Source organism: Fusarium subglutinans (assembly GCF_013396075.1).
Source record: "Fusarium subglutinans strain NRRL 66333 chromosome Unknown NRRL66333_c0000098, whole genome shotgun sequence".
Taxonomy (NCBI): Eukaryota; Fungi; Ascomycota; class Sordariomycetes; order Hypocreales; family Nectriaceae; genus Fusarium; species Fusarium subglutinans.
In genome coordinates this window covers 73,258-101,071 of record NW_023502161.1, presented here as the reverse complement: position 1 = coordinate 101,071, position 27,814 = coordinate 73,258, and the positions used below count along the sequence as shown (strand labels likewise).

The following is a 27,814-nucleotide window of genomic DNA, read 5'->3' as shown; positions in this document are numbered from 1 at the left end:
GCGCCTTATCACTGAATGGATTGGCGACCAAGGCCGATATAGCATTGGAAGCATTGGAGGCAGCATGTCTGCGCTTTCGCGAAGTCGTGGGCTGTAGAAATCGGTCGGTATCTGAAGCCATGCCGGGGAAATTTGTCTATCTCACTGCACGAATTGATACACAAGAGTCCGCTGCGGATCTATCTTTCGCAAGGCAATGGTCTGCAGGCAATTCTTATAGCGTCTGTCTAGTCACGGTCGAGCGTCACGAGAGCGAGCTGGAAGAAGATTAGCGGAATTCTTGTGTGATGCGATCCGTGTCATTTTTCAGGGGAATGGAGCAGACTTGGGTCATGACCCAAGCCACCCGACGCGACCTCGTCCGAGTACGTACCTCGATGAACCCGTAAAAGCCGTAGTCAAGAGTCTCTTGAGAATTGTCTGTCTGTATTTAGTCCATTAGCATCTTACTTAATGAGACAACTAACTTCAGCGGCATCATTAACTTGAATACCCCCTGTTTACTAAATGTACGCTCAGAGATTGTATGACACCCGGATGATCGTCTGTCTTTCTGCAAACAAATTGAGCAGATGCTTGGCAGATATGGATCTTTAGTTGTCCAGTCTGTCGATGTCTCTTGCACTGGTCTGCACTGCGGCATAGTCAACTTGAATCCCACAGGCGAGGCTGAGTGACGTAAGGACGAACGGTAATCCAGGACATGTTGTTTTGGTTGCTCCAATATCTTGTTCAGTGACCCACTTTGTCTCGACACCAAAAACTCGCCTCCCGCAACATTTCCAACACATCAGTCCGTGACTTGGATCGGTCACCCACAACGCGCATCTTGTTATAACATAATAAGATTTCATTCATATGATCTACAGATCAAAGCTGCTCGGTTGGTGAACTTCTTAAAGTTCTGCGGCATCGGCGCGACGACTGAATCCCAGCAGCAAGATCAGACCTTGGAGCCAAGTAACAGGACCCCAGCGCCCACACATTAGGCGCCAAACGATACAAACGACAACAGTCCAGCTTCGCCGACAAAGAACTTTGCACAAGGTATTACCACTTGGTACTCCTCTTAATGAGAATCTGTCTTTACTAACCAACCAGACGAACAAGAGGATCTCACACAACAGATTGAACTGATGGATCACGTCGAGCCCGATACAAGTCATACACCTGCCTCCTCCAATCTCCTCACTGCCGACGACGGGTCTGCAGTTCCCTCAGTTCTAAAGTCTGGCAAGACACAGACAAAGGAGCGCACGATGCTTCCTGAAGTCGTTCCCGAGCCGTACCCTGCCAACGTCATCAACATCCAACAAGAACTGACCGACTTCATGCAGCCATTTCCATTCCGGCCAGCTCTCCCATCAACCCCGATTACAAAGGTGATCACAGCGGAAGAATGGGACCGACGCAATGCTCATTGGCTAGATAGACTGATGGACGACGAGAGCACAAAGGATGTGGTTGGGCCGATCATCGAGCGGGAAGTTACAGAAGAGATTTTCCCGCTCATCTCCAAGGCCAGAAGAAATCTCCTCGAGCGATGGGCAAAGTCGGAGAACTTTGACCTTGACTGGAGATTTCTGGAGGCCCCTATCCTCCTGGAGGTAGAGGTGACAGACGAGATAAGCCAAGAGATCTTCCAGGTGGAGGCAGATGCAACCAGACGAGCGATCCGTACTATCGAGACCCTGGCTTTGGGCCTACCCAAGGATAAACAGGAAGCAGCAATACTGATCAAGCAACATACAGACAGACTATTTGCTTATCGAGATATCGAGATGGACAACTACGCTCTCATGATGCAGAGCGTGGCCAAGCTGCGGGAATCATCATCTGTCACTCGAGCAGAGGTCAACGACGCCTTTATGGCTAACGAGACTCGACTTCGGTGTCGAGTCGATCCTGCCCAGATGGCACGAGATGAAGGAGTGGAGGCGCTCGAGGCGGATATGGAACACGCTTTAAAGACCCCGACCGTAGACGGATCAGCGGAACAGCTGGTCGTGTTTCTGAAGACTCATTGGCGAATGCGTGATGACGAGATCGCAGACTGGAAGCACATGGCAAACTCAGTCTGCCATGCGGAGAAGGAGGCAGGTCATCCCATCAACCAGACCGACCAAGAGGCCTGTAACAGTCACAACTGGAGTTTAATTCTACGCCTGGCGAATACCCGGGGCGGAAAGGCCCTTGTCACCCTCTTGAACATGGAGCGTTGCGCTCCAGATGAGGCCTTTCTGAGCCGACGAAACGAATGGTATAAAGCTACTCTGACCGAAGAAGAGTATGAAAGCTGGAGCAATATGTTTCCCATCGATGAGAGACCCCAGTCTGGCGGAGAGCAGTTCTAGTCTGATGAAGATGAAGAGTGAGATGGGGTCTCGGATTTTGGTGGCAGATAGGCTATAGCATGAGGGCAATATCTGGCAGGCTGGCAGCTTGTGGTTTGCGAAGCAGTACATGGATGCCGATAGGACGAAGGATTGCAAGCTTTAGTAATTGTTTATGGTCTGCGAAAGGCGAAAGAGGTTATGTCAATAGCTATATAGCCAGATAATGCAGACCGACATTGCTACTACATTATATTTCTAGTCAAATCTCGAGTCAGCGCTATACTAAGTTTGTGACAGGTTTTGATTAACAATTTGTATTTTCTGTACTATTTTCGATGCCAGGAGTATTAAATATACATCTGGCAAACTTCACGATTTGGTAGGTGTTGCGATTATGGTATACATGGTGTTTCTGACAACGCATCTGCGACATGCTGTGACAACAGATCAAATGGGCTTGTATATCCATTTACTAGTGATCATCAAGGTTATCATGTGCATGCGTCTTCTTATCGAAATGATGCACGGCATGTTCTCTAGCCCAGTCTCTTAAAATATCGAAGTCACGGCAGGTATGCGTGACTCGAGCAACCTCCTTTGCTTCTTGTGCCTTGTCACTCCAGACCCATGGAAGTGGGGTGATATCAGCAGAACACATAAGACTCTGTCGTAAAGCATCATAACAATGCTCCAGATGTTCGATCCCAGTCAGCTTATGGTTGGGATCGTATTTTCCGTCTTCGATATAAAGCCTTTTGCGGATCATGTTCTGGGCTGTGTTAGAGCTCCGTCGTGTTGGGGGTATCATCGAACTCATCGATGTTTTTGTGTCACCTTACCAAGCAATGTAGCTGATGGAAAACGTTCAACTCAATGACATATTGTCCTGGCTCGCCGGGTATTGGAATTGTCTTATTTATCAACTTAGCAGCCGAGTCGCGGGGAATTCGGCTGACGCCAACTTCAGAGAGAAACATTTGAGTTGACATCTGTATACTGGGAAGTCGAAGCTCAACTTACACTTCAGATACAAATCATCCCACAATGCATCTCTCTCGGGGGTAGGCGGTCCCTGGTAAGGTGTTCTCTCAGACCCGAAGCCGGTGGTAAACACTAGGTTCTTGTATTTCACAAGTTTCTCAACGGGGGCTGCGAGAAGTTTATTTATCGTTCTTTCCCAAAGCTTCACCTCAAGAAAGATGTCACTGAATTGTTCATACTTACAGTAAACTTGATCCTCAAACGTGGCATTACTACGATTCGACTCCTTGAGAGATAGGGCCAAATATGTGCTCAAGCACACTAAGGCAATAATGAAAAGAATGCATAAATAGAGAAGGCAATGGAGGGTTCCGTGTTTCTTTTTGGTCTGAACTGCATTGCCAAATTTGGGTATGAATAGTTCTTCCTCGTTACTGAGAGCATCGTTGACTAGGTCAGAGTCATCAACCTTGGACTGACTCATGATGATAACTTGGAGTTGAGCTTGAGAAAGACCTTGGGAACGGGGTCAGTATCCAGGTTATTAAGGAGGATTAGCTATACCATACGAAATTTATCAAATAGCCCAGGGACAATTGGGCTCGCGTACGAGCCGAACAGCCGTCAGGATTGTATGTTGGTTGACACAATGGGCCGTGTAGCCGTCATATGCATGTTGGTTGAAGATGCTGACATCGTACCTTGCTTAGTTGGTCCACAAAATACGCCGAATAGCCGATACCACTTCCGAGCACGTCGCGAAAACAGCATACAATATGCCTTTTCATGGGGTATAGATGTTCTAATATTGTAGTACTATGAGGACCAATTGGTTCTCTGGTAAGCGTCAGGATGGTCTGTGCAAAATGTTCTATCGAAAGAATTAAATATAACCACATATTTAGTCTTACTAGGTTTCGTGAAGTAAGCGCTTTATAGGGCGGTTCAATCTTCTACATGACCTGTATCAATGATTAATCCTTTCTAGGAAGGTCACTTGGAATCCTATGTTGCGTTTCAGTTTCTATCAAGGACACCGCTCATCCTTCTTCATAAGTGCCTGGTGATTGCCAAAAGAGAACCTCGCTTAGGAGGTGCTTTTGCTTCTCTGACTATCCCCCTGTTCCGTAGTGGTAGCACGTTTTGAGAACTTCTGCTAGGGGGATATCATGTCCCAGCCAGCTTACCATGATTAGCCTGAAGATTCGGACGCCCGGCAAAGGTATGGTGCATGGGTTAGCAAGTTATTGTGTTGGTTTGATAGTAGGATCCTTGAAAATGTTGCTTCTACCTCAAGTAACTATAAGACTAGATCAGCTGGCGAGAAGTATAAAGAGCCTACAGCGTCCAGCACTTCATATATCAGAATCCAGTCTTACCACAACAATTTCGCCCATCTTAGCTTCCTACCAGAAAACCCTCAAACCTTTCTCCGATATCTCCAAGATGAAAATCACAAACAGCCTTACTCTTATTGCCTTTGCAGCCCAGGCCTTGGGTTCTCCGTTGGGAAGTCGTTCCCCAGGGACTATCGAGGTATTTATTCAAGTAAATAACATATATTCATCATAGTTGCTAATACGTCAAGGCTCGTGCTGAGGACGTTGCAGAGCCGGGTAGAGCAGGTTGGCTGGTCGAAGACAGACGCCGAAGTGAAGATCAGGCAGAGCCAGGCAGAGCCGGATGGTTGGTTGAAGACAAACGTCGAAGTGATGATGTTGCAGAACCAGGTAGGGCTGGTTGGCTGGTAGAAGACAGGCGTCGAAGCGACGATGTTGCAGAGCCGGGCAGAGCAGGCTGGTTAGTTGCCGACAAGTCTTAAAAGACGGCCTTAGCTTCTTGGTATGAGACAATCTTGTCATCTATGTCTAGTTGGAGGACTGCAGCTATAAGTCTCATTTTAAGAAAGAAAAGGACGCATTGTCCTTGCAGTCTTGCTTCCTACATATATACCTACATATATTATTGTCTTGGACTTCAGGCTTTCAGCGACAGTGGTCGAGAGTTCTCTCACTAGCAGCATTACCAGACAGTTAGTTAAGCAACTACTATATTGCCTGGTCTGTTATGACAGGTGGAAACTGGCAACCTCATATGATTCGCTACATAGAAGGATTAGACAACCGTCGGTGCACTCAAGTCGAGTTAGTCCAGTAAGTTCTGGGAACGGCGTTTCTCTCTTGAGTGGAACTTTTTCTCTTGTCTCGAAGTCAACAGCTAGACATTACCGTCTTACAAATCAACGTGGAAACGAAAGTGTCACTATCTAAATACGGCGTTGAATATGCCACTTAGAAAGACTGGTTGTAATACTAAGTTTTGTATTGACTATTCTATATATCGACGACTCCACAGCCACTATTTACTAAATCTCGAACCTTGCTTAACTGTTCGCGTTGAAGGCGCAGTAGTCAAAGTTATCGACCTTGTTTCCTGCCCATGCTGGGAAGGCAACCGCCTTTCCGGAGCCACCGAAGACAGCAAAAGTCGCAATAAAGACCATGACCTGAGTACCACCATCAAGAGCGGCAGAGATCAGGTAGTTCCACTTCACGAACCACTCAGGGCGGTATCGTCGGAGGTAGAACTGACCAAAGGCACCGAGGATGAAGTAGCTGGTGACTGAGGCGTTGAGTCCGACAAAGAGGTAACCGAGGTACCAGAGGATGATGGGGATGTTGAGGTAGGAGAAGATTCGGATGTGAGGGAAGAACTTGTGAGCGAAGTAGAAGGGGAGGGGAGCAGCGAAGCCGATGAGGTAGGCGATGGTGACCCATTCGTAGCGAGCGCCGATGGAGAACATCTTGGGGGCGATGGACCAGGCAATGGCAAGGGTGTTGAACTGCTGGACCTGCGCACCACTCCAGACGTTGGTACCTTCGGCTGACATGAGGATGGTAGCCTGGTTGTCAACAATGCTACACATAGTTAGCTTCAAGTTCATATCATTGCCGATAGAGTCTTACCTGATCATCATAACATAGTTGAGGAGGGCACCAAGAATGCAACCAATGACCTGAGTAGTGAAAGTGGCCTTGGGAGAGAGCTTGTTCTGCTGGGCGAGCTTCAGGTCACGAAGGAGGAGTGTTCCCTGGCTGAAAGCGTTATAAGTGTATGAAGTGAAGTACATGTTGGCTAAGAGGGTTAGTATTGCTGGCAATGCAGGTGATTGGGATACTCTTACCAAGAGGGCGACCAGGGAACATGTAGCCAGCCAACATCTGGAAGATGGGCTGAAGGTTGAAACCGAAACCAGTGATGGCATATTGAGCCCCAAAGAAAACCATTATCACTATGAGGAAGAGGATGGCCAAGATGAAACCCCACCACGGGAGAGTCGACTTCATGGCATACAAGCAAGAGATTCCAATGATGATGCTAGCGAGAAGAATTACGAAGTACCAACTGTTGGGAACCTCGTCGTAGTCGAGCATGAGCTTGTAATGGGGATCGATGGTTGGGTCGTCGCGGAGCTTTTGCTTCTCTTCCTCGGTGCGGGTACCGACATGCTGCCAGAACTTGTATGTCCCAGGGCTAAGAAGCTGCTTGATTTTGGCCAATGTAATCCATTTCCATCCCAGGCTGACTTCGGCATAGTTCCAGAGGAGCATATGCACGATTGTGGCAGTGAGACCAGCGTTGGAGGTGATTAGATAGTTGATATACGTGGCAGTCAAGTAAGGAAGACCCTGCTGGTCGACGAGATCGTTGTTGACGGTGAAATCGGGGTTCATGATGGAAGTCTCGTTGTAGGGAATGTGGGTGGTAGTGTTGGAAGCTCCGTCGTAGAGGAGCTGGGCCATGAAGGGGAAGTCCTTTGCGCGCCAGTAGTTTCCGTAGTAGAGACCCATGGACAGAGCGATACCACCGATGTAACCGAGATAACTGTTGAAGAGTGTCTGAAGGGGCATCCAGAGGGGTGAACCGAAGCCAGCGATGTAGTTCCAATCGAAGCAGATGCTCAAGAAGCCCATTCCTTCGTTACCTTGAGAGCCACCAAAGAGGTTTGTGAAGACGGGGTTGTGGCGGTCGGCAAGGCAGAAGACGGAGACAGCGGAGAGGAGAGGGAAGATGTACTACTATTGTTAGCATGGCTTGGCGAGCTTGAGTTGGTGCACTTACCTCGGGGAACCACTCCCAGCAAAAGATGGCAACAAAGACAATCCAGAAAACTTGGAATCTCTTCCTGGTCTCTGACTTGGGCTTATGCAGAGTCTCCATGACAGTCGTAATGGGAAGGTTGGCGGGGTACAGCATCTTGGTGGGGTAAAGCAGAACACTCCTCATCATACCAGCGACACCATATCCGATGAGCTGAGACGACAGCGTGATGAAGATACCGGCTGCCACGGAGGGGTATCCACCATACCAGAGCTTCTGGACAGTCAAGGCTTCGGTGGACAGGGCTGAGACTGAAGCAGCTGAGGCCATGAGGACGGCGGCGGTATGTTCCTTTCTGTTCCAGGGACCGGGGTTGAGAAGACGACCGATGCGACCCCAGCGTGGGATGATGTGCGCGAGACCGGTACCGAGCGTTTCAGCGAGGACGGTCAAGAACATAACGGAGACGTAGACGACTTGGGGCTTGAAGTACATGATTTCTTGGAGGACAGCACCAAAGGCCGACAGTCCAATACCTATGGCCCATCAGCACATTACATTACAGCTCAAGAGTAGGTAGTTTACTAACCAACGGCAAACATGCGAATCGTCCATGGGTTCATGGTAGGGTCATCGTCGACCTGAATGACATGTGTGACGATATCTTCAGCCGTCTCAAGAGGCTGGTTCACCTTATCAGATGACATGATCTCAATATCATGAAGATGCTTGTCATCCTGAGGAAGACCCCTCTTCTCATCGGCAGGATAGATATCCGCCTTGGGAGAAGGGCTCTCCGGCTTGGTCTCCTTCTCAGAGATACTCATTGTAGCGTTAACAAAGGAATTAAAACATAAGCATGGAGAAGAAAGGATGTCGATGAAACCCAAGTCTTGGCAGGGCGATGCAACATGTTTTGTACTCAATTGATCTAAAACACCAAGATGATCATCGCCAATACTACAATAAAGTCGTGCTAGACCATCAAAGGCATTCCGGGTTTTCGGCACGCTATCGTACTGGATAGGACGGCAAAACCCAACACAATGGCACAGGAAGGAACTTTTCAAAAGGACCCAATCTGCCAAAAGTTCCTCTCTTGTTCCCGAAGTTATTTGCGGTTCGGTTGGTACAGCCCGGACTCATTTCGTATCTGTTATCGACTCGACTCGACTGCAAGACATGCGACACTGCGACTCGCCCCATGCGATATCAACCAAGAATCGCAAGCCAGTGACATGTCCCCTACTAACAGCACCTTTGCCCCCTTCCCCGCAAGATCACGCGTCTTTGGGTGCGAGTTAGCAACAAAAGGTCCTGGTAAATCGGCATTCGTGCGAGGTGACCTGCCCAGACTGGCTAGATCAGCCGAGGTCGCGCTGGATTGGGCAGTCAGTCCCATTTTCAGACCCTGGTCTATCAAGCCATCTATCGCCGAGTTAGCCGGGAGACACGTCAAGTGCCGATGGCATTGTACATATTAATCGTTGATATTAGCAATCCTGGGGGGTTTCATATGCTTAAGCTTGTAATTTCGCAAATGATACGCTGTCATATTATGAGAAAAGCGTGAGATTTTTACTCACTCATGTGCTGACGCGGGTCTTGCACGGGAATAGAACCGCTAACCTCCAACGGCTCGTATAAAGAGGCGAGAGATAAGCCACTCGCGCTCAAGAGGTGGCACAGATATGGAAATACGGCTATCGGCGTCCCGTTGCTAGATCGGCCGCTCGATACAACACCAACGTGTTCTAGTGCGCCATCGAAGCTGAGGAACTTCTGTTTTGGATGCGGGCGACTTATTAGACGCCGATGCCGGTTTGCCGGTTTCCTTATCCATCACGACCCCATGCCACGATAAGAATAGCCTTAGGTTAACGTTCGTGGGGAAGGTCATTTCTCAATCCATCGTGTTATAACCTTCAATACTTCCAAATCTGTCATAAAGAATGCAGCCACCAATTTCTGTGGACAAGGAGGCAAACCAGCCAGTGATGATCGTGGAAATGAATATTTTATGTACAAGAATCTATCTAATAGGCCATTCGCCACCGATTTTATCCTGCGTGCAACGTAGTAGTACAATCGATCAGAAGGATTCCACCCAGAACTTCTGTTATCATTACAACACCCGCATTCTCCTCAATCCTTCGTCATAGACGTCTTTCACGCCACTGTAATACTCTCCTTCTACTGGCTTCTCGATAGCAAGCTCCTCCGTACCGAAGCCGAGATGTCCGACTGAGCTCTCATCACTCTTGCCCATCGACATCCTTCCCCATTTGATCTTTCGCCTCGACACGTCTTTAAGTTCTTCTGCTTCTTCGTCGCCTATCAGTCGAGCGCTCATACTGTCGTACTCGTTGCTCCTCATGCTCATCTTTGACGTTGCGCGGCTAAGGGATTTGAGTTTTGTAGAGGGGTAGTGGCAGGCTGCTGATATAACTGCCGAGTTTGCGCCTGCGATAACCATCACGCCTGGCAGTTTGACGAAGGCGAGGAAGAGTGGCGTGATGGCAACACCGATCGATATCAGGAGACCGACCAAGATAGCCTTGGATGAGAACTGGAGACCGACAGTGACGGTTCTGCTATACGGATATCCTGGCGCGTATGCTATGGTGTGTCAGCACTTTAATCTGGATAGCTAACTGTTTTAGGAACAGATGCTTACCTTCGTAATTGCTCACGTAAATGCAGTTGGAGTAGATCCAGTGGAGCCCAATACTAATAATGATCAAAGGGATGGAGAACCGATAAGGAAGCTGAAGACGATATGTCGCGTTCTGCGAGCCCCGCGGGTCCGTGACGCGCAGCGAACGAAAAGCAACACTGTACTTTGACCATTCAAACTCAGCTAGCATGCGTGTGAAGAGGCCGTTGTATGCGAGGTAGCAGATGGAGAGGATAAGCTGCGGCGTGTTGGCAACCATGGTGAGTGAGATGAGAGGAAGGTTATCTAGAGTGTTGTCCCTCACGTCTTCGTTCTGCGGCGCGTGCATGAATTTGGAATTGCTCCTGTGATGGGGTTAGGTCTTGCATGCGTACTGATAGAGGGAGGCTGACTTACAGAGATTGACCCCGGATGGCGATGCTCAGCATGACCGAAGCGACGATGAGAGAACATCCAATGAGCAGGGATGATAGCACCCAGATGTTTCTTGGAACAGCCTTTCCAAACCTTCGTAGTGAGTTGTTCTGCCACTGCCTGGGACCCTGCAGCCATTTGTAATTCTGATCCGTCTCCCCCAATCTCGTCTGTGTAGGTTTTGTTGTCTTTCTCAGATCCTCCATGGTCAACGTACACATCCCCCTCGTCTCCTCATCCGGTCTCGAAATAAACGACGCAATCGCATCTCCCGGCGTCATAAGCGGATTCTCGTTCCCCCAAACACGAAGCTTCAGAACCAAAAGGCACAGAACGGTCTTGAAGAGACACATGATGCAGACAATGAGCAAGAGACTGTTCGCTATGCTCAATCTACACGGCGCCTCGTACTCCTCCGAGTAACACCGATCAACCTGCATAACACGATACTTGGTCTTGAAAACTCTCGGGTCTGTGATGATGGCGCCAGATTGTGGGTCAAAGATATTGCGCGTGCCTTGCAAATCCCATGTTCCGTAGACGTTCATGTAAGAGCGCTGCATTGGCGAAGTTTTGCCATATTCATCTGGTGGAGCGGACACCAGATAGCTGGGCTCAGGGTCTGACATGTACCGATTTGTATCACTGCTCGCCTGAGATGACCTTCCGGTGCGTGTAAATGCGTCCACTGACCAGAGAGGATTCCTGACGTTGAGATCGGTCGTGTTTGTTGTGTTCATCAGTACATCAGCTCGTTTCCAACCAACTGTTTCATTTCGGTATACGTCGTTAAAGTCGTAAATTATCATCATCAAATGTCGCCAATGTGTCAAGGCTTGTTCGGGGTTGTTATATCGATGGATACAATCAGGCAGCGCCATTTCAACCCAGTTTCCACTCGTCTGGTTGACCACGAAAGAGTCATTAATGGGCTTTAGCTTCTCCAGAGATTCGGCGTTACCTAGGCCCTGTGATTGATCGCTGTAGTTCAGTCTATCGTAGTAGGCTGCTGTGATTGAGGGAAGTCCCTTCCAGCCTCCTTGGGTGAGTTCTGGAGAGCCGATCATGACTGTGAAGCCATTGGTGCCTTTACTCTCGAGCACGCAACCGTTGAAGACGAGATGAAGTGGGACAGAGCTCATGGAAAAGAGAGTCCAGAAAAGAACTTTTCGCCAGCCAAGAAAGCGAAAGTTCTTGAGAGATTGAACGCCAATCTCTAACCAATGACCCGAACGATGCGCGGCGTCGACTTCAGCTCTCGTCGGCGCTACGAGTCCTTGCATGAAGAAGTTGGACGACGCCAAAATGCCAGTGCTCACAATATTGATGAGCAAATGAATCCACAAGTTCGCTTTGGCAGTAGTATCGCAATTCCCCTTGTACAAAACACTCTGGCCCAGCGCATCACCCGCATCCCTCCCACTGGTAACCGCATCATCTTCATCGTCACGCTTCAGCCCAAACAGCGACACGAAAAGCGTGACGAAGAGGAGCGTCGTGAGCGTACTCACGAGAATTGTGAGGTACACAGCTGTGAGTTTCCATCCCGAAAAGCGACTAAAGCAGCCCATGGTGAATGGCTCACCAGCGAAGGGGGCTGATGCGGAGAAATTTGGGCGTTATCCAAGGCAGACAGATCAGTCAGCCCTGCCAATCAAACGCGTGGATCTCTTGTCAAACAAAAACACGCGACAGCTCGGTTACGAGCTTTTGCGGCCAGCCTTATGGGGACCATGAGAATCCTCCGGAGGATCAGTTATTCAAAGTAGGCTTAGAGAGAGAATGCATTTGTAATCTGAAGAAGTGTCCTTCTTCCAGGTTTCGATAAGGTATCATTGGTATTTCGTCATCCGATTTCTTTTTTTACTTCTTGCAGAGAATATCTTATCCCATACCGTCGTGGCTGCGCCGAAGGATCAGTGTCGGGAGGAGAAGGCCAGTAAGAGGGCTTCGGTTAATGTGATGGGGTCATTCGGAGTTTCACTACATTCCATACGACAGAAATAAAATGGCAGTCTTTTAGTATCGATGGGAGAGAGGCGAGGAGGATTTTGTCACTGCCCCTGGTTTAAATTGATGGCCCCCAAATTCCCGCTCTTAGTTAGGAGAGCGAGGCTGGTTATGCAGTGAGATTTTGGTGCTGTAACGGGAGGCTCGGGCGGCCGGGGTTTTAGATGACCCGGATCGAAATAGAACAGAGAGGTCATTGATCTAGAGACTTTTCTGCTGACTGATGGGCCTCATAGCTTCTCTCGTTCGTGATTGGCTGAGTTTGGGTGCGGCGGTTTCGTGACGTAGTGTTTTTCTCAGACGACTTACCCTGTGTTTGGGGGATTCTAGAAGCAAAGCCTTCGAAGACTATGTGTATTCCCAGAGCAATACGACCGATATTTGTCTATATAAGAGTAATGCATAATATAGACTAGATTGTCAAGTATTATGCTACAGAGGTGATTGAAGGGGGGTCTTATCATCTTTGCCATTTTACCTTAGATCGAAAGTCAGAGACCAACTGTAAGATTAAAAAGGTTTTAAACAAATTTTACTGATCACAATAGCAGTTGTAACCAAATTGACTCAGCTTCAGGCAGATAGTAATCAGTTTAATGTGTCCAATCAACAACAAAAGCTTATCCATTTTAACTTTAAATGCCATTACCTCCATTGTTTGCTGTCTATTATAAAAGAATCAAATTGATATCCATCCTCACAAACCATTTCTCTCCTCTTCGTATCCTCAAACAGCCATGGCGACGCCCTCTTTCACCCCTCTTTTCTCTTTGCCTGACGAGATCATCAATTTAGTATGCCAGCAGTTCTGTCCCTACTGCAGCCAGAAAACCTCTACTCGATACTTCTTTTGTGACGGAGAACCGAAACTGATCCAGGATAGAGAGTGTCTATTGGCCTTATCTCTGACATGCAAGGAACTAAGGCGTATTGCCCAGCCGCACTTGTATCATCGACCGATAGGGCACGATTTCTTTGGGTTCATTGACACCATTGGCCGAACACCAACTATTGGTCAACATGTCCGGGAGCTCTGTGCGGATTCGTCGATGATCCGAAGTTTCATTCGCCAACATCATTACTATTTTGACTTTTTGTCAAACTGCGACAAAAGGTATCGAACCTATCTATCCGACGTTGCTCAGAGAAACCCCTTGTTTCGGTTTCGGACATCAGAAGAAGCAACATGCCTTTTCGGAGAAACCGTGGGAAATACCGAGTTTGCCATTGATTGCCTCTTTTCTGTTGTTATCTTTTTGATACCAAAGGTCAAGAGGCTTGAGATTTGTTTCTCTACCGACCGGAAGTTCTTGTCGATCCCGGCTGGACATTTTCCGAATTTGAAACAACTTATTATTACCGTCTCAAGGTGTTTCCCAGCTGGCAACCTCGACAGTCTGGTTGGTCTGCTGGACGCAGCTCCTCAGCTGGAAAGTCTCGAACTGGTCGGATTGGATGTACCGTACGCGATAAAAGAGTCAGAGATAGCCTTTTGTCACGACAATGTCAACCAGCTTATACTGAGATCGTCCATAATTCACATCAGTCGGCTGGAGGCAATCATGCGTGGCTTCCCAAAACTACAAACGTTCCGGATCGGTGCACCAGAGTATTGGCAAGGCCCTGGTATCGCAACTCTACGACAAGGTGTCTCGTACAAAATTGAGGATGTCTTGATGTTGAGAAGCGATACGCTTAAACACATCACACTCGACTTTTATGCTCATGGCATCGATTATCCGGTAGTGATCCAAGATCTCTCAGAGATGAAGGTCCTTGAGACATTGTACATCAACACCCGCATACTGCGTCGCCGGTGGCAGCAGGGTGTTCTGTCTACACCAAGGATCTACCGGATGCTTCCAGAATCCATTAAGGAGTTTGGTCTTATGGGCAGCGCATCTTCGCTGGTACATGATGAGGTTGTGGATTCGATCAACATATCGGCTCGGGCATTTCCTCTCCTGAGGAAGGTAGTTATTGACCGGTTTGGGGGATCACACCAAGTTGATGGGAATGAATGGAGAAGAAAGATTACCTCGGCTTGTGAAGCTAGCAACATAGAATTTTCAACGAAAGTGACTCGAAGCTCACAGGATTTGAAATTCCCGAATCCGGATCGGGGAATTCGAGGAGGTGCTGCATAATTGCGACTTCTTTCTGAGGCTTGCGTTCTGGGGCTGCATTCGAAACCCATTTAGCTGTATCGTTGAACAGAAAACATTCTATATCAGGAAATCGTCCATAGGCTTGCAGAATTTAGAATATGACAATGAATTAAGCATGTAATTCACTAACCTTCGAATGGCAATTGTCGCGAATTGAGATATGATGGCTGAGCTAAGTGAGACCGGCCCAATTGGTTCACCTTGGATTCAGTTTGCGGGGTTCACACCACTGTGATCCTTCGCAAGGTACTTGGAACCTGAAGGCTGGGATGACCTTACCTCAAAGGTGATAGACCTCGGTACCAGTCAGGTGGGAGCTGAGACTAAACTTTAGTGACTACGGAGCTAAGGATCCCGAAGGTTGTGACCCAGTATAACGATGGATCCTGGCGTTGATCAAGATGGTGATGGAACAGAGTCGTCTTCATTTATCTGAGGATAGGCCTCGGTAAGGTTGAACTGGTGGTGAGTTGGAGAATGAAGATGGTGTTGGATTAATCTATTCATGAACCTCGGCTCGGAACGAGAGGTCATTAACTTGAAGCTGGTTCTGAGATTCTATATTACTTCCCCTGAAACTGGCGTTGATGCTGACGAGCCTCGGTACTGTCTTCGGCTTGGTGATCAAGGTGGGTGGTGAGACAAGTCAGTCTAGTCCGTCTAGAGCCAATACGGTCTTTCTCGCGATCATTGATCTTGGCGATGTTCGGAAACCGGAATGATCATCAATCTAAAGACGCTGAAGTCCGTAGACTAGACACTTCATGTCGATTCAAGAGGGTGTCCCAACTGCACCAATATCTCACCGGCGCCGTTCTCCCAAAAACAAAATTAGGCATACTTTTAAACATATTCCGCTATCGGAACGACAACCAGCTCGAGCGTTCTTGACATCTTCTAGTGTCCGAGCACACGATGATCATCAGTTCATACCGAGTCAAGAAGGCCTCACCTGTCCAAGCCCAAGGGATCAAACAAGCCAGTTTTAACTATAATACGAGAGCGCTAAAACCTGTTAGACTGAAACTAGAAGTCAAAGTCACCATGACCTTGTCGACGACGGCAATCTATCGAAAACCCAAATTCCCGTCAACAAGGGAGCCTGTTTTCAATGCTCTAGCGCTGAACTACCCGCAAATCTGGCCCTTAACCAGCCAATACAACCTTGCACTTGTCCAAATAGCGCGTATGGAACTTACCGAACCGAGGTCATTCTTCAATCAAACTCGAATCGGTATGGGCTGACCACGTTAGCGAGTTTTAGTATGAAACCGGGAATAAATGCGCACTGCCACCATCACCCTCCTGAGGCCACCAACTCTGTGGTTTCAGGTTCCTCTCCACAAAAGCAACTGTCAAAGCGGCGCACACCAGTCCAGTCGGTAAGCTTAGGTTTCCAACAACGTGGTCATAGGGCGCCGTTTCATACTGCCATATTGCTCTGTTTCGATGATCAGTGGAGTTGGTCTTGACTTGGCGTAACGGGGCTCATTTCCTCTTTTGATGAGGGCTTGCGAACAGACTACTGGTTTTGGCGGCGGCAGACAAGGGCTTCTTGCATGACTCGGGAGTTGAGATTGGTGGGATGCATGGTGATAGGTTTGTGAACGAACGGGTTTGGTTGGTGTGTGCTTTTAATTTGTTTCCGGGAGACAGTAGAGGTTGCTTTGATCTTTGCTGATGGTGGCCGAAAAGTGATTTATCGTCTGTACTCCAAGTCATTCCAAAAGCGTTAGACTTGCGAAAGCACGGAAGATGGATGTTTTGTTGGACATTTAAGATAAATACCTGCGATGGCCTCGATGCTGATAGATTGAAACCAAGCCTCTCTGTCACTCACTCACTCAACAGCCTTTCTTTCATATCCAACTCATCTGTCTTCGATTCTTCTTCGCCGCAACCGCCAAAATGAAGTTCTCCATCATCTCTACTCTTCTCGCTGCTACCGCCTCTGCTCTTCCCGCTGGTCAGGATGCCGCTGCCCTCGAGGCTCGCCAGTTAGGCGGCAGCATCACCCGCAACGATCTTGCCAACGGCAACAGCGGTTCGTGCCCTGGCGTCATCTTCATCTTCGCTCGCGGCTCCACCGAATCCGGCAACCTTGTTAGTACCCCCACCAACTCTCCCAAGTGACAGATCATAACTAACTCTTTTATTAAGGGAACTCTCGGTCCCCGCGTTGCTTCAAAGCTCGAGGCCAAGTACGGCAAGAACGGTGTCTGGATCCAGGGTGTTGGCGGTGCTTACCGTGCTACTCTCGGTGACAACGCTCTTCCTCGTGGAACTTCTAGCGCTGCCATCCGTGAGATGCTGGGCCACTTCAACGACGCTAACCAGAAGTGTCCTGATGCTGTCCTCCTCGCTGGAGGTTATAGCCAGGGTGCTGCTCTCGCCGCCGCTAGTGTTACCGACGTCGATGCCGGAATTCGTGAGAAGATTGCTGGAGTCGTTCTCTTCGGATACACCAAGAACCTCCAGAACCGCGGAAAGATCCCCAGCTACCCCGAGGACCGTACCAAGGTCTTTTGCAACCCCGGTGATCTTGTCTGCACTGGCTCTCTCATCGTTGCTGCTCCTCACTTGGCCTACCAGAGTGCTGCTTCCGGCGCAGCTCCTGAGTTCTTGATCCAGAAGGCTGATGCTGCTGGAGCCGCCTAAGTGAATTGATGGAGGGCGAAGGAATAGGCTGGCCTGTTCTTGTATTTTATGAGGTTTACGGTTTTCATTAGTTTTGTTTGTATCTACTTCATGGAGGAATGGCTTTAGTGACCATGGACACTGAGACTCAATACGATAGCGCAATCGCATTGACTTGCAAAAAGCTTCTTGCCGGGGCTGTGAACTGCCGTGGCAAGTTGCTGACCATTATCATGACGCAAGATGACCGCCGAGAAAAGATGACATTCGATATATCACATTCTCAGAGCATGGATCATTACGAGCAAGCCACATCGCAATTGGCGGTTTCGTCCCATCTTGTCCCCTGTATGTTGTATCGGAAGTGTCTGAGGTGCCGGCCAGGGGTTCCATGCTGCAGGGGTTGCCATGCACGCATTGCATATGGTAGGTCCCATGTGACGATACATCTGACAGTGGGGGAATTGCCAAGCATGATAGGTACACTTATGAGAAAGTACTTGTTCGATAACTGTGAGATCTGACTTGACTTGCGACAAAGCTCTCACATTGGAGGAATCAGCTTTTGCGTGGGATTGCACTTTTCTTATTTTCATTAGCATCATTGCATCGATGGTGGGGTCGTATTATTTGATAACTTGGCGAAAGCCACTGTAGCATCGAGCCACTTCTCATTTCATATCGAATTGACTGATCTGGAAATTAGGTTGTTGCCGCACGCTCAAGGGTTCAAGAAGAATAAGCGTAATCATATGAGAAAACACCCCTCGGTGTCTTGATCCGAAGATCTCAGGTCGGAGAACAGTGTCGGCTTTATGTATTCCGAATACGTGGTCTATTTTTAGGCATTGTCTCGTCTATGATGTCTATACTCTACAGCCTCATTTCACCAAATAGCTGACCTTTGACTTTCCCTTACTCCTCGCAATCTTCTTAACCGTCGTCTCACCACACAGATCCGTAGTGTCTACATGCGTTCCACCGCATGGATAAACCTCCGCTCCAACAATTCTCACGACACGAAACTTTGTCTCTCCAGGTCCTAAGAAGCTTGCGTCTGGTGTAAGGTGTTCAAGACCATTCTTGCGAAACTCCTCGGCGTCCCACCAGTCAATCTCAACAGGCATCTTGGCCGCTAAAAATTCATCGACTTTCTTCTGAATGGGCTCTTTGTACTTTCCGTCAATGAGGCCTTGGAATTCGCATGATGCTGAGTCGGGGAAGTGAGAGGCTTTAAGCTCCTCAAAGCCCTCGACTGTGTCTTTGAGGAGATGGTTGACTGCTGAACCGAGAACATGGCCGGCGGTGTGATATCGCGAGTAGAGAAGACGCTTCTCAACGTCAATTTCTTGCGTGGCGCTGTGTCCTTCTGTGAACTTCTTGTCTGAGCCGAATCTTCCGAAATGCAACACCTGGCCATCGCGAACAGCATCCATACGAGCAGATGCAACAATGAATGAAGTCCCAGCTTCATCCGTCATCTTCCCGACATCTGAAGGCTGGCCTCCTCCTTGCGGGTGAAATATTGTCTCTTCTGTAACGACGGCATAGTCTTCATCGGTGCCTTGCTTAAATAGCTCACGATTCTCAGCCTCTAAGCTGCCAAATGGTCGAATTGCCGTGATCAGTGTTTGTAAGGAATGAATCTTTGCATTGCGCTGGAAAGTCAGCACAGTTCGTGCTGCTGATGCCATTTTGTGAGAGTGAAGAAGAATTCAAGATGATGAGAGAGATGGAAATATGCGAGGGTGAAGAAGGAAATAACTGATAATTCAACGAATGAGAGAGGCGAACACTAAAGCTCGCGGGGTTTAGTGCTGAGGATTCAGTGAATCACAGGGCGCGCCTTTGCAGCTTATCGCTTATCTAATTGGTAGTGTAAGACAGCCTAACCTAGAGAAGAAGGTATTTGCTTCTATCATCACTTTTGGAAGCGAAAAGTAACAAATAGAATGAATGCTATGAAACTTAGTCAATACGTGGCTATGTTTGACGCGGCTGTGCGTCGGAAGAGCTCCACGAAACCATTCTTTAGTGCCTTGCCTTGTCCGTTATCTGTACGTGTCACGAATCTCACGATAGTCACCATTTCGGCATCAGGACCATGACAGGGAGTGGAAACCTGATGATTTATCACGCAGTACGATATCTATTGGAAGATGAGACATCTACGGAGTGAATATTTTCACACATCTACGGAGTAGAGCCAAACATTTACCGCTCTAGGCTGTACTGCCGCTGAGCTAGGGCTGTGAATTGTTTCAATACGCGCCGTGCGGCTGAGATGTTTCTCTTCACAAAAAACAGTGGAGACTTTGGCACTCACTTCGAGCCTACATGCTACGTCTCAATCACCTTGCGATTTGTGAGACCAATCTCACTTTCCTTACACTAATAGTTATCACCACTCAATATGTGCACTCGCTTTCAGGAAAAAGCTCACTCATGCTTCCTCTGCAAGCAAAGATTTCTCATTCGAGATTGCAACGACCCACAGCCCCTTATTCATATCGATGGCCCAAAGAGTGATCATTATTGGAGATTGTGGCCTCCAGACCAAGAGCCGATCACTCTCTCGGAACTCAAGCAAATGGCTAATCTAGGATGTGATTTTGCAGAGTACATTTTTTTTGAAGTTCACTTCTCGTAAAGAAGTAGTCTCTGACAATGTCATTGTCAATCGGGGTCCTCCAGCTATGGGAGACACCGAGCCCAACTCCATCGTTGTTACACTATCAGGAGAGAACCATCACGAATCGAATTCATACTTTACATACATGACAGAACAAGGTCGGACCTCGCGCAATTGTCTTCGTGGGCCATTAACTAATGCTCCTAGACAGGAAGTAGCACAGCTGATGAAGTCTCTCAAAGACCTCCGAACTTGTTACCCGCATCACCATACGCTTTTAGTCTGGCAAGAAAATGGGCTCATGAATGTTTCCAAAACCATAAGTCTTGTGTCAGTCCATCTGAAGGATTCATGCCAACCAGGATCATCAAGATATTCGACTCGGGAAAAAGGATTGAGATTGTCGAGAGAAACTCCCCGGCTGCCTACGCAATCTTATCGTATTGTTGGGGCGGCCAGCAACGAATCACTCTCAGCAAGGCTCGAGTAAAGAATGGCCAACTTTCCTTCGATACAAGCACTTTACCACAGACGTTGCAGGATGCAGTCCGTGTTTGCGGCGAGCTTGGCCTTAGGTTTCTATGGGTTGATGCTCTATGCATTATACAGGACGATCCAGAGGATAAAGCTACAGAAATTGGAGAGATGGCAAAGATTTACGAAAACTCGTACGTCGCAATCATGGCTAGCAGAGCAAAGAGTGTTGAGGAAGGATTCCTGCACCCACGGTCACATTTCGGAGCATACAGGCGCTCTCCTGGCTTTCGTCTTTGATATGAGACCAAGAACGGCCGAAGAGGATCTGTCGTATTGGTGGAGGAGTCTTCTTCTCAAACTTACGTTGATCCTCTGAGTCTTCGCGCATGGGCATACCAAGAGTTCATTCTTTCTCCAAGAATTCTTGATTACGGGGAGCTGAGAACAACATGGATCTGCTGGGCAGATATTAATCCAACAGATGGATTTCTGTCAACACCAACTTCGTACTGGAGCCGACAGAGGTTTCAGGAAATAATGTCTCCCTCTATTGAGGCTGATTCCGTCTCGCCCCATCAACTGTGGAGCACTCTAGTTCTATGCTATATGCGCAGCTCAATAACCGATCCTTACGACCGCCTTCCCGCGCTTGCAGGTATTGCGGAACGTCTGAATACCATCATTAAAGACGAATACATTGCAGGTTGCTGGAAAAGTCACATCTGGCTTGATCTTCTGTGGTGGCATGAAGACGGTAGATCCCGTATGCGACCCGCAGGATACTTTGCTCCGTCTTGGTCTTGGGCGTCCATCCCAGATGGCAACCTTAACTACATATCAACAAGGTCATGTGTTGTCGATGAAGGATTTGAGGTACTGCATCACGATATTAAATTATCACATCCTCAATCTCAATATGGTACTGTCACAGCTGGCTTCCTTGTCGTCCAAGGGCGCATTATACCAGAGGAATACTTGCCTGACCTCAGAAATCGAGAGTTCTACCATCATCTAACACATATCATCGTAAACGGACAGAACATCGCAATTTCATGCTCCGTTATACCTGACTATGGTCTGGAAAACTTTTACAGCAGTAAATATCCTATCCAAGTGATATGTCTCTGTTGGGACGAAAAGAGAACTACAATTCGCGGTATTGTACTTCAAAATGCTGAATCAGACTGCTATCGCAGAATAGGCCTTTTTTCCGTTGACTTGGGAGTAACAGATCCGACTTGTCATGATATACTATTTGAAGAATGGACCGAAAGAAGGAATATAATTTTAGGAATATAAAGAAAGAGTTTACAAATTGTAAAAACAAAGGTAGTTTAGTAGTTTATATTGTAAAATAATTTATTTATACTCTCTATTTACTCTTTTTCTTTTAGTTCAATGGCCTCTGACTGATTCGGCAGGCTCGTTGATACAAGCAGTGGAGGATGAGATGTCTGGAGAGATCCACGGTAACATACCTACCGACCTTGGGTTCAATTGACGGGGGAGCTTACCAAACAACCCGAATCATCTCCGTGGCCTGAGCTCTCAGTCAAGAGATACTACAGAACTGGGCTTGAAAGAGTGAAATCGGAATGTTACCGATATTCTGGTGATGTTATTCGGAAATTACCCCGCATGGAAACTTCCGATACCTTGGTAAGTGCCGTTGACCTTGCGAAACCACTCGCCATGAATCACGCGGGGTAGAAGGGTGTTAAAAGCAGTGGATCGACCACTGAAGATGTTTTACCACGTCACAGATAAGGATCACGGCACCTGCTTAGCACCCACAATGATCCTGGATCTCTTCCTTCAGCACCCATGGACGTATCTAACAGCTGCTCTTGTCGGACTCCTTGCGACAAAGCTCCTCGTCAATAAATATGGCAATGGCTTGAACGGAGTTCCCGGGCCAGCTTTGGCGTCGTTCAGTGATCTCTGGCGCTTTCTCGACGTGTATCGGAGAAGACCAGAGGTGACACAGATTGCTCTGCATGATAAATACGGCAGCGTCGTGAGACTCGGACCCAACACGGTCTCGATCGCGGATCCAGCTGCCATCCAGACGATCTACGCTCACAACTCGGGATATACCAAGTCAGATTTCTAGTAAGTCACGAGGGCGATGAGAAGAGTTGCCTAGGCTGACAAGCGGTAGCCCGGTGCAGCAGACCCTCAACAAGAGCGGCAAGAGACTCATCACGCTCTTCACCTCACAAGATGAAAAGTTCCATTCGCAACTTCGACGTTCTGTATCGAATGCCTATGCCATGAGCACTCTCGTTCAGTTCGAGCCCTTCGTCGACTCAACGACCACCGAGTTCTTTAAACAACTTGACCAGCGATATGCCAACCAGAACGACGTCCTTGACTTTGGAACATGGCTGCAGTACTATGCCTTCGATGTCATCGGGGAGCTAACGTACTCCAAGAGACTAGGCTTCGTGGACCGTGGAAAAGACGTGGACAACATTATTGGAAATCTCGAATGGTTGCTCAACTATGCAGCACCTGTATGTATAACAACAACCTTGACTGGGTCTACTAATCTGACGCCCACGTAGGTCGGACAACTGCCGATCCTCGATAGCTTACTCCTCAAGAACCCACTGAGACTACAGCTTACAAAATGGGGTTTCACCAACTCATCCTCACCCGTCGCGATATTCGCCCGCAATCGAATGCTCGCTCGAGTTGATCCGGAGAAGCTCGGCGACATGAAGTTCGACCAAGACAATGGCCGAAGAGACTTTCTCTCGCGCTTCCTCGAAGCCAATCAGAAAGACCCAGAGTTCATGAACAACGATCGAGTGCTCGCACTCACTGTAGCAAATATGTTTGCAGGCTCTGATACCACGGCGATTACTTTCCGAGCTATCTTCTATTATCTCATGAAGAACCCAGACGATATGAAAACTTTAATGTCTGAGCTCGCAGAGGAAGAGAAATCTGGCCGGTTTGCCCGTGAAGATGGCCTTGTTAGCTGGAATGAAGTTCGAGACCTTCCGTTCCTCAACGCTGTTGTCAAAGAGGCTCTTCGATGTCATCCCGCTGCAGGTCTCATGCTAGAGCGTATTGTCCCCGCACGAGGTCTTGAAGTCGACGGTCACCGTATCCCAGGTGGTACCATCGTTGGAGTAAACGCTTGGGTTCTTCATCGCAACAAGGATATCTTCGGCCATGATGCAGATCGATGGAGACCATCGAGGTGGATTGAAGCTTCGAGTGAACAGAAGAGGCGAATGGAGAACTACATGTTTGCATTTGGTGCGGGTTCGAGGACTTGCATTGGGAAGAACATCAGTTTGTTGGAGATGTACAAGATGGTTCCTGCTCTTTTGAGACGATATGAGGTAAGTATCAGTGTCGATTGACGTGCCCTTACTGAGACTTTGGATCTAGCTTGAGTTCCCGTCGGCTGATAACACATGGCATCTGAACAACGGTAAGCTTCACCTATCTGAGCTCTCTCACACATCTGCAAGCCCCGCCCTGTGATATACTTTCTTGATACTGACTTTAATCCAGCATGGTTCGTGAAGCAGAGTAACTTTAATGTGAGGCTTAGGCGGAAGCATAAAGTATCATTTCTTCCAGACGAGAGACAAGGTTGAACAGCTATGGAAGTAAGGAATTTCCCCATTCATTCGATGCTATATGAACATGAGATCCTTCTACCAAGCGGTAGTGTTCGACGTCTATCTCTATAGTGGCTCGCAGTAACTATCAATGATACATACGACCATAGCTCGTAGAAAATACGGGATCCCGTCTGCTCTCCCATAGTCAAGCTGCGAAGCGCTGGATTAGTAGTTGGGTCGGTGACGACCAGCGAATCCCCGGTGTTGTATGTTTTTTTGCCTCTAGTTGTAATTTTTTAGTGCGTTGGCACGATATATCTCGTAAATATGTCAGAAGCTTTAACTTTTGATCAGGAATTGGCCATGACGATTAAGTTCACCTTGGCTCGGAGCAGACACTCCGAACCTGATAAGATAAGAGCTGCCTCCAATTTCTGAGGTATGCTTCTCCACATTCCCTCATCAGCAAGTACGTACCACGCTGAGAACAATGCCACCATCAAAGACCCGCGCCGAGCGAGTTGAAACGGACGTCTTACTGGCCATCAAGCCTGAACACTTGGCCAATATCATCAGCCGAGAAAAGAACCATGAGTATCGCAAGTATCGTCTGAAGGACTGTGTCTCGCGCCTCTGGCTTTACGAAACTGGCAGTGGAGGCGGTCGCTCATCAATCACGTACGTCCAGCACACCAACAATGCCCTTACCAGAGATCAGAATAATCTAACTAACTAATCAATAGACACATCGCAGTGATTCCACCAAACACCCGCCACGAGCCAGGTTCTGTGCCGACCGAGCCTTTTGGTATTGGCAATGAAGACTTCAACGCTGGACTCAAGGAGTCCAAGTACGGTTATCCGATCCTGGAGCTTTACGAACTTGTGAACCCAGTTACTCTCAGCGAAATGAAAACTCGTTGGGGAATGGGTGGTGCGCCTATGGGATGGCAGTATGTGGCATCAGATCTCTGGGAGGACAGATGGGGCGAGGACGAGCAGAGAAGTGAGAAGGTGAAGAAATTGTTTTAAAAGCTATCTTTGTTTGCTGGGCGTTTGGGGTTGATAACATGAAGGCCAATGATAGCCTTGCGCTCTGGGAGTTCAATATTCATTCTATCCAATTGTTCTGTTTCAGCCACGCCTCGCACATAGCGGGCCACTTTGATACCGGCAACTCCTTGGGGCTATCCAGCGCAAATCCGTGAGGCGCATCAGCGAAGACATGTAACTCAACAGGTGCTCCACCCTTCGTAAAGCCCTCTGCTAAGCGATATGCGTTGACGACGGGTACAACTGGGTCGTTGTTAGAGTAAACGATGAAAACGGGCGGCGCAGGAGATCGAAGCTGAACATCTGGCTGTACGATATCATACAGTTCTTGCTTTTCCTTTGGCGGAAGAGGAGGTTTGTTCTCAATAATCGTACGGCCAGCTGCATTCGTCGAAATAGGCCCGTAACCCAATACAGCAAACTCGATCTGAGGCATTTCGGGATCTGGCGATGTCCAGACTTGAGGATATTCTGCCAGAAGAGCAGCGCCGAGATGACCGCCCGATGAGAGGCCACAGATGCTGATCCCCTTTGGCGCAAGTCCACTCTCAACCATGATCTTAAGAGCCCTCCTTCCATCATCCAACGGAGCTTGGGCACCTGTTTCGTTATTCGGGAAGCGGTGCACCAGGACGAATGCGTAGAATCCAAGACTGTTGAGCCATTTTGCGACGGCGACGCCTTCGCGACCGGCCATGAGTTGTACATATCCTCCGCCACCGAGAATGAGGATACCGCGGCCGTTTGGTTTTGGAGGACGATAGCCGAATAAGAAAGGGCGATTGACCTTGGTCACGACGGCGTTATCGCCGGGGGTGTCGAGATCGAATGCTCCGTCGAGAGAGTCATTGCCCCATAAAGGCCAGGATTGATCTGAGTCAAGCATGGTGAGTTGATAAGAATCTAATGGTGTTAGAGAAATCGAAGACAATATTCTACATAGAGAAGATATGATGTATGATCGTGGGGTTACGGGTGGAGTTGGTAGATTTGGCCTCGCGGGAACATCCAACCGAGATGCCGAACATTGGGGGTTGGGGTTTCAGATGGTACCGTCCTCTCCACAAGCACACTTGGAGCCTTACATGCTTGCCTCGCCTCTCTAATAACTCTGAAAATGCTTGCGAGTTTGTTTCCTTGATCTGAATATGTTTGAATTATTTGATACACTTTGTAGGCTTGCCTATTACACTGCTGACGCCAATTTCCCCGTCTCCATTACTCAAACCTCTTAGCTTGTTGTCGCATCAAAAGCAAGGAACGTCGAAGCCTTTCCAGCTTCATCCTTGTCCTGCGAAATGTTGTTCTGCAACTTCTTGTTCTCCTCCGCCAGCGAATCAGAGACATCTTCACCCTGCGCTTGCTGAGCCTGAAGCTTGAGAATAGTAGCAGTCAACTTCAAGACCTTGTTCTTAATCTTTCCACGCTGAAAAGCTGTTAGCATTATTTATCTATTGTGATTCGATGGAGAAACTTACCTGAAGAGCATCGGCCGCTTCGCCAGAAGCTGCGTCGATAGCAGGGTTGAAGGCCTCATCCTCAGCATCATTCGCGATCTGGTTGACGCTGTTGAGGAAGTCCAAGTCAGACTTTTCAACTGTTGATAGGTCGGTTGGTAGACCGCCAAGCTTCTGTAGAGCCTCTTGCTGGGCGTTGCCTGCGGTGCCACCGCTGATGGAGAGATCGTCGTATGTTGTCTGACTGAAAACAGCGCGCTTGCTGATGGGGCTGGCGATAGCAGTGGCGGCGAAGCCAAGAAGGAAAGAAGTGAACTTCATGTTTGCGTTTGAGATGTGATGCACGGAAGAGGACGGATGTTGAAGTGGTGGAGGGTGTGAGTGCAAGAGAACAGACCAGCTGTAAGAAGTGAAAGTGAATTGAGTTTGTGATATCAAGACTGAAGTTGGAATAAGTGGCAGTGTTATCGAGTCTTTGTATGCGACAGAAACATCACAGAAGAGACTCTCATTGGCGCTAAGTGAGCATGAGACGTTTCTCACGGAGTAATTTTATGCTTCATCTTCAGGATGAACCTATTCTGGGGTGTAAGCGCTGTGGTAAAACAGAATATCCTCGATGGTGATCATACTCGCGCTGCAGAGGAGTAGGATTGAAGACCGGATGGGCGGTGATCCGTAAGAGCCCCAGTTGATCATCGCTATAGTTCATCGGCTGGCGGAAACGTCAAATGTTAGATCTGGGCCAATGTCGCAATTCATCCTTGGCGTTGCTCCATATGCTAAGGAGACCAGGGGTGTCCTAAGTGGCGCGCATGGTTTCATCGTGCCTCAGATCGCAATTGAGACAATCTACCGCCTCAGATTCGCTCCATGAGTTCATCCCAAGTCGTGAAAGAGTTTTAAGTCTAAATGTGTGCTTTGAAGGTAATTATATTTATTGTAATGCGCCGGATCTTACGGAGCGAGTGATAGGTCTTGCTAAGATAGCTGCGTTTGTAGTTGCATACGATGGCCTACCTCGATCAAGGACTGACCAATCTTCCACCAGTGGAAACTCTAAGTCTTAAAGAAGTTCTTTTGAGGATGCGTGTTCCAATGACCTTGATTGTTGAAAGTGGAAGATGGTGTTATTGCGTAACTTGTCGACGGACTGGCGATCGGATTTGCGGATGACATTTCACACAGAAATCCGATGACGCGTGGCTCGGGCTTACGCTCAATCACCGCAAGGCATCCTTCCACTCCACCCAATCCATGTAAGACACGAAAAACATGATTAAGAGT

The 27,814-nt window shown here is 48.2% G+C and overlaps 12 protein-coding genes across 12 annotated transcripts; 6 read left to right on the top strand and 6 right to left on the bottom strand.

The window, feature by feature from the left end:
* Window positions 1-1,136: 1,136 nt before the first annotated feature.
* On the top strand, window positions 1,137-2,354 carry FSUBG_7583 (uncharacterized protein; the record flags this gene model as incomplete). Its single annotated transcript, XM_036685903.1, has 1 exon — window positions 1,137-2,354. One exon carries the CDS (start codon window positions 1,137-1,139, stop codon window positions 2,352-2,354), a length of 1,218 nt encoding a protein of 405 aa, XP_036536904.1.
* Window positions 2,355-2,808: 454 nt separating this feature from the next.
* On the bottom strand, window positions 2,809-3,801 carry FSUBG_7582 (uncharacterized protein; the record flags this gene model as incomplete). The annotated part of the gene is made up of 4 exons (XM_036685902.1): window positions 2,809-3,105; window positions 3,176-3,297; window positions 3,357-3,485; window positions 3,561-3,801. The coding sequence occupies 4 exons, from the start codon at window positions 3,799-3,801 to the stop codon at window positions 2,809-2,811; spliced, it is 789 nt and encodes a 262-aa protein (XP_036536903.1).
* A 962-nt stretch (window positions 3,802-4,763) lies between these two features.
* Window positions 4,764-5,139, top strand: FSUBG_7581 (uncharacterized protein; the record flags this gene model as incomplete). The annotated part of the gene is made up of 2 exons (XM_036685901.1): window positions 4,764-4,853; window positions 4,906-5,139. The coding sequence occupies 2 exons, from the start codon at window positions 4,764-4,766 to the stop codon at window positions 5,137-5,139; spliced, it is 324 nt and encodes a 107-aa protein (XP_036536902.1).
* A 561-nt stretch (window positions 5,140-5,700) lies between these two features.
* FSUBG_7580 (peptide transporter) lies at window positions 5,701-8,245 on the bottom strand (the record flags this gene model as incomplete). Its single annotated transcript, XM_036685900.1, has 5 exons — window positions 5,701-6,235; window positions 6,284-6,452; window positions 6,502-7,393; window positions 7,440-7,954; window positions 8,008-8,245. 5 exons carry the CDS (start codon window positions 8,243-8,245, stop codon window positions 5,701-5,703), a joined length of 2,349 nt encoding a protein of 782 aa, XP_036536901.1.
* A 1,298-nt stretch (window positions 8,246-9,543) lies between these two features.
* Window positions 9,544-12,080, bottom strand: FSUBG_7579 (uncharacterized protein; the record flags this gene model as incomplete). Its single annotated transcript, XM_036685898.1, has 3 exons — window positions 9,544-10,037; window positions 10,096-10,439; window positions 10,492-12,080. 3 exons carry the CDS (start codon window positions 12,078-12,080, stop codon window positions 9,544-9,546), a joined length of 2,427 nt encoding a protein of 808 aa, XP_036536900.1.
* A 2,001-nt stretch (window positions 12,081-14,081) lies between these two features.
* FSUBG_7578 (aromatic aminotransferase) lies at window positions 14,082-14,666 on the top strand (the record flags this gene model as incomplete). Its single annotated transcript, XM_036685897.1, has 1 exon — window positions 14,082-14,666. One exon carries the CDS (start codon window positions 14,082-14,084, stop codon window positions 14,664-14,666), a length of 585 nt encoding a protein of 194 aa, XP_036536899.1.
* A 1,929-nt stretch (window positions 14,667-16,595) lies between these two features.
* FSUBG_7577 (cutinase 3) lies at window positions 16,596-17,345 on the top strand (the record flags this gene model as incomplete). Its single annotated transcript, XM_036685896.1, has 2 exons — window positions 16,596-16,790; window positions 16,848-17,345. The coding sequence occupies 2 exons, from the start codon at window positions 16,596-16,598 to the stop codon at window positions 17,343-17,345; spliced, it is 693 nt and encodes a 230-aa protein (XP_036536898.1).
* Window positions 17,346-18,205: 860 nt separating this feature from the next.
* Window positions 18,206-19,018, bottom strand: FSUBG_7576 (alanyl-tRNA synthetase; the record flags this gene model as incomplete). The annotated part of the gene is made up of 1 exon (XM_036685895.1): window positions 18,206-19,018. One exon carries the CDS (start codon window positions 19,016-19,018, stop codon window positions 18,206-18,208), a length of 813 nt encoding a protein of 270 aa, XP_036536897.1.
* A 3,210-nt stretch (window positions 19,019-22,228) lies between these two features.
* FSUBG_7575 (pisatin demethylase cytochrome P450) lies at window positions 22,229-23,934 on the top strand (the record flags this gene model as incomplete). Its single annotated transcript, XM_036685894.1, has 4 exons — window positions 22,229-22,545; window positions 22,595-22,949; window positions 23,001-23,789; window positions 23,839-23,934. The coding sequence occupies 4 exons, from the start codon at window positions 22,229-22,231 to the stop codon at window positions 23,932-23,934; spliced, it is 1,557 nt and encodes a 518-aa protein (XP_036536896.1).
* A 573-nt stretch (window positions 23,935-24,507) lies between these two features.
* Window positions 24,508-25,049, top strand: FSUBG_7574 (uncharacterized protein; the record flags this gene model as incomplete). The annotated part of the gene is made up of 2 exons (XM_036685893.1): window positions 24,508-24,695; window positions 24,761-25,049. The coding sequence occupies 2 exons, from the start codon at window positions 24,508-24,510 to the stop codon at window positions 25,047-25,049; spliced, it is 477 nt and encodes a 158-aa protein (XP_036536895.1).
* A 79-nt stretch (window positions 25,050-25,128) lies between these two features.
* FSUBG_7573 (endo-1 4-beta-xylanase B) lies at window positions 25,129-25,956 on the bottom strand (the record flags this gene model as incomplete). The annotated part of the gene is made up of 1 exon (XM_036685892.1): window positions 25,129-25,956. The coding sequence occupies one exon, from the start codon at window positions 25,954-25,956 to the stop codon at window positions 25,129-25,131; it is 828 nt and encodes a 275-aa protein (XP_036536894.1).
* A 345-nt stretch (window positions 25,957-26,301) lies between these two features.
* Window positions 26,302-26,848, bottom strand: FSUBG_7572 (small secreted protein; the record flags this gene model as incomplete). Its single annotated transcript, XM_036685891.1, has 2 exons — window positions 26,302-26,496; window positions 26,549-26,848. The coding sequence occupies 2 exons, from the start codon at window positions 26,846-26,848 to the stop codon at window positions 26,302-26,304; spliced, it is 495 nt and encodes a 164-aa protein (XP_036536893.1).
* Between the last annotated feature and the right edge of the window lie 966 nt (window positions 26,849-27,814).